The sequence below is a fragment of the Lotus japonicus genome, chromosome 3, assembly GCF_012489685.1.
Source record: "Lotus japonicus ecotype B-129 chromosome 3, LjGifu_v1.2".
Taxonomy (NCBI): Eukaryota; Viridiplantae; Streptophyta; class Magnoliopsida; order Fabales; family Fabaceae; genus Lotus; species Lotus japonicus.
This window is the reverse complement of record NC_080043.1, coordinates 51,730,252-51,732,536: the sequence shown is the minus strand read 5'-3', so window position 1 is coordinate 51,732,536 and position 2,285 is coordinate 51,730,252. Positions and strand designations below refer to the sequence as shown.

General features: G+C 46.8%; 1 protein-coding gene across 1 annotated transcript; it reads right to left on the bottom strand.

Moving 5' to 3' along the window:
* Positions 1–644: 644 nt before the first annotated feature.
* On the bottom strand, positions 645–1,736 carry LOC130744286 (uncharacterized). Its single transcript, XM_057596475.1, has one exon. The coding sequence runs from the start codon at positions 1,734–1,736 to the stop codon at positions 645–647; it is 1,092 nt and encodes a 363-aa protein (XP_057452458.1).
* Positions 1,737–2,285: the final 549 nt, after the last annotated feature.

Sequence of the window (2,285 nt, the reverse complement as noted above, 5' to 3'; positions counted from 1 at the left end):
CACCAATTCACTCGTTCAGTGGTTCCATCCACCACCTAGTCCATTCGACGGTTCCATCCACCATCTGGTTTGTCCGATCTATGGTTCCATCCACCATATATGATCGTTGGTTCCATCCACCAATCCCGTCTTTCCTGATGGTTCCATCCACCATCTCAGTCTGACCAATGGTTCCATCCACCATTCCTGCTCAACTGATGGTTCCATCCATCATCTCATCGATTTGATGATTCCATCCACCATCCCGATCGATGCACCCCGATCATTGGCTCCATCCGCCTTCCTTTCTTAGCTGATGGTTCCATCCACCATCTTCGCTAAGTGAGGATAATCGAGAGTGAAACACAATCACACAAAACACCACAAAAACATAGGGAAGATAGTGACTTGGTCACCCTTTGACTCAAGAATGAGTCTCCAACACAACAAATCACATACATCATAGTTAAGCAAACTTCTAGCGAAGACTTGGGTTGCAAGGAAATCTCTTATTGAATATCATCAAGAGGTTACATCTTGTTTTAGAAGTTAAAACAAAAGGTAGCGACCGCTACAACATAGATAAGTGGAATACAATTCCAAAAAAAAAAGACAAAGCCTCAAGTTCAAAACAAAGCGGTGACAAGGTCACTAACAGAACTAGCCTATTCCCGAGCTAGCTCCCTGGTGTTCTCAACTTCGCCAGCGTTCAGGGTGTACACTCGTCCTGCTGTTACCGGACGCCTTCCTCCTGCGGCATTCAAGGTTGCTCCCGCTTCAACCTTTGGTGCCTTGCAATCCCTTGCCACGTGTCTTGGCTTATTGCAGTTAAAGCACACTCTAGGGTCTTCCTTGCAGACATTAGCATAGTGACCCACTTTTCCGCACTTGAAGCAAGTCACGTCCTTCCCTTGGGCTTGGTTACCTTGACCTTCATGGGTTGTCTCATTGGGTGTGTTCTGACCCATAACTCGATTGTTGCCTCGCTGGTAGTCATAAGGCTTCTTCTGAGGTTCTTTCCCTTTACCATGCCCCTCATAATCTTGATGGCTTGGCCTGATTGGTCCACCCCTTCCTTGCCTACTTCCTCGGCGGTTCTTCATAACCTCAACTTCTCGGGCCTTCTCGACTAGCACTTGGAATTGTCGAATACCCAGGGGCCTCACAACTTCCTCAATGTCGAACCGAAGCCCCAACATAAAGCGGTTGCACTGGTAGGGTTCGTCCACTTGCAGCTGGAAGAATCGGAAATGCTTTGATAACGCCTCCATCTTGGCGGCATATTCTCCGACAGACATGCTCCCTTGGTGGAGCTTCAGAAATTGTGTTTCCTTATCTTCTCTTGCGGTCTCTGGGAAATACTTGTCGAGGAATGCCCTCTTGAAAAAAGTCCAGGTAATCTCCACATTGCCTGCTTCCAAAATCTGCCTGGCGCTCCTCCACCAGTACTCGGCGTCACCCAGCAGCATGTACGTAGCTAGCACCACCTTAGTCTCATCAGGGGTCTGCAGCACTCCAAAGATTTTCTCAAGTTCCTGGATCCAAAGGTCAGCCTTTTCCAGATCCGACTCACCACTGAACCTCGGCGGGTCCTGGCGTTTGAAGTCATTCAACCCCCTAGTTTGAGCCTGAGCTAGCTCCCGAGCTTGTTGCTGAGTCCTCCGAGGATGCTCTTCAGCCTCTCGCTGAGCTTGAGTAGCATTGTTGGCGGCAGTTGCAGCAGCTTGTTGTGCCACCAACTGGGCCAGCTGAGCCATGGCTTGAGCCAATTGTTCGTTAGATAGGTCTTGTCGGGGAGGCATCTTTCAACCTGCACAAGTTTACCATCCAAATTCAAACTTCACTTCAAACAAGAGTCTTAGAGTCTAAGGACTCCAAGGGTTGAGCATCACAGCAATGACGCTCCAGACAATCTCACAAGTCAATCAACCATCTTAGCAAACAAGTTCTACCCAACTCTTGGACTCAACTCCTAGGGACCACTAACCCAAAGCTCTGGTTTTCTCAACAAAAGCTCTGATACCACAATGTAACGCCCCGATTTCTTGAGGGTCACTTTAGTAACCTTTTTCCAAAAACGTGTATAAATTTTCGTTGGAATAAAACTTTTCAATAACATTGCTTACAAATAAAAAGTTGTAACATGAGAAATAGGCTGAATAATTCATTTTATTAATAAAAGCTTTGGAAGCGTACAATGATTCTTTCAAATTACAACATAATGATTAAACTAGCGTTCGACCGCCCCCGAGCCAACACCACAAGAAGGTCTCTAGGTTAGGATCGAACCCTATAAACAAACTCAG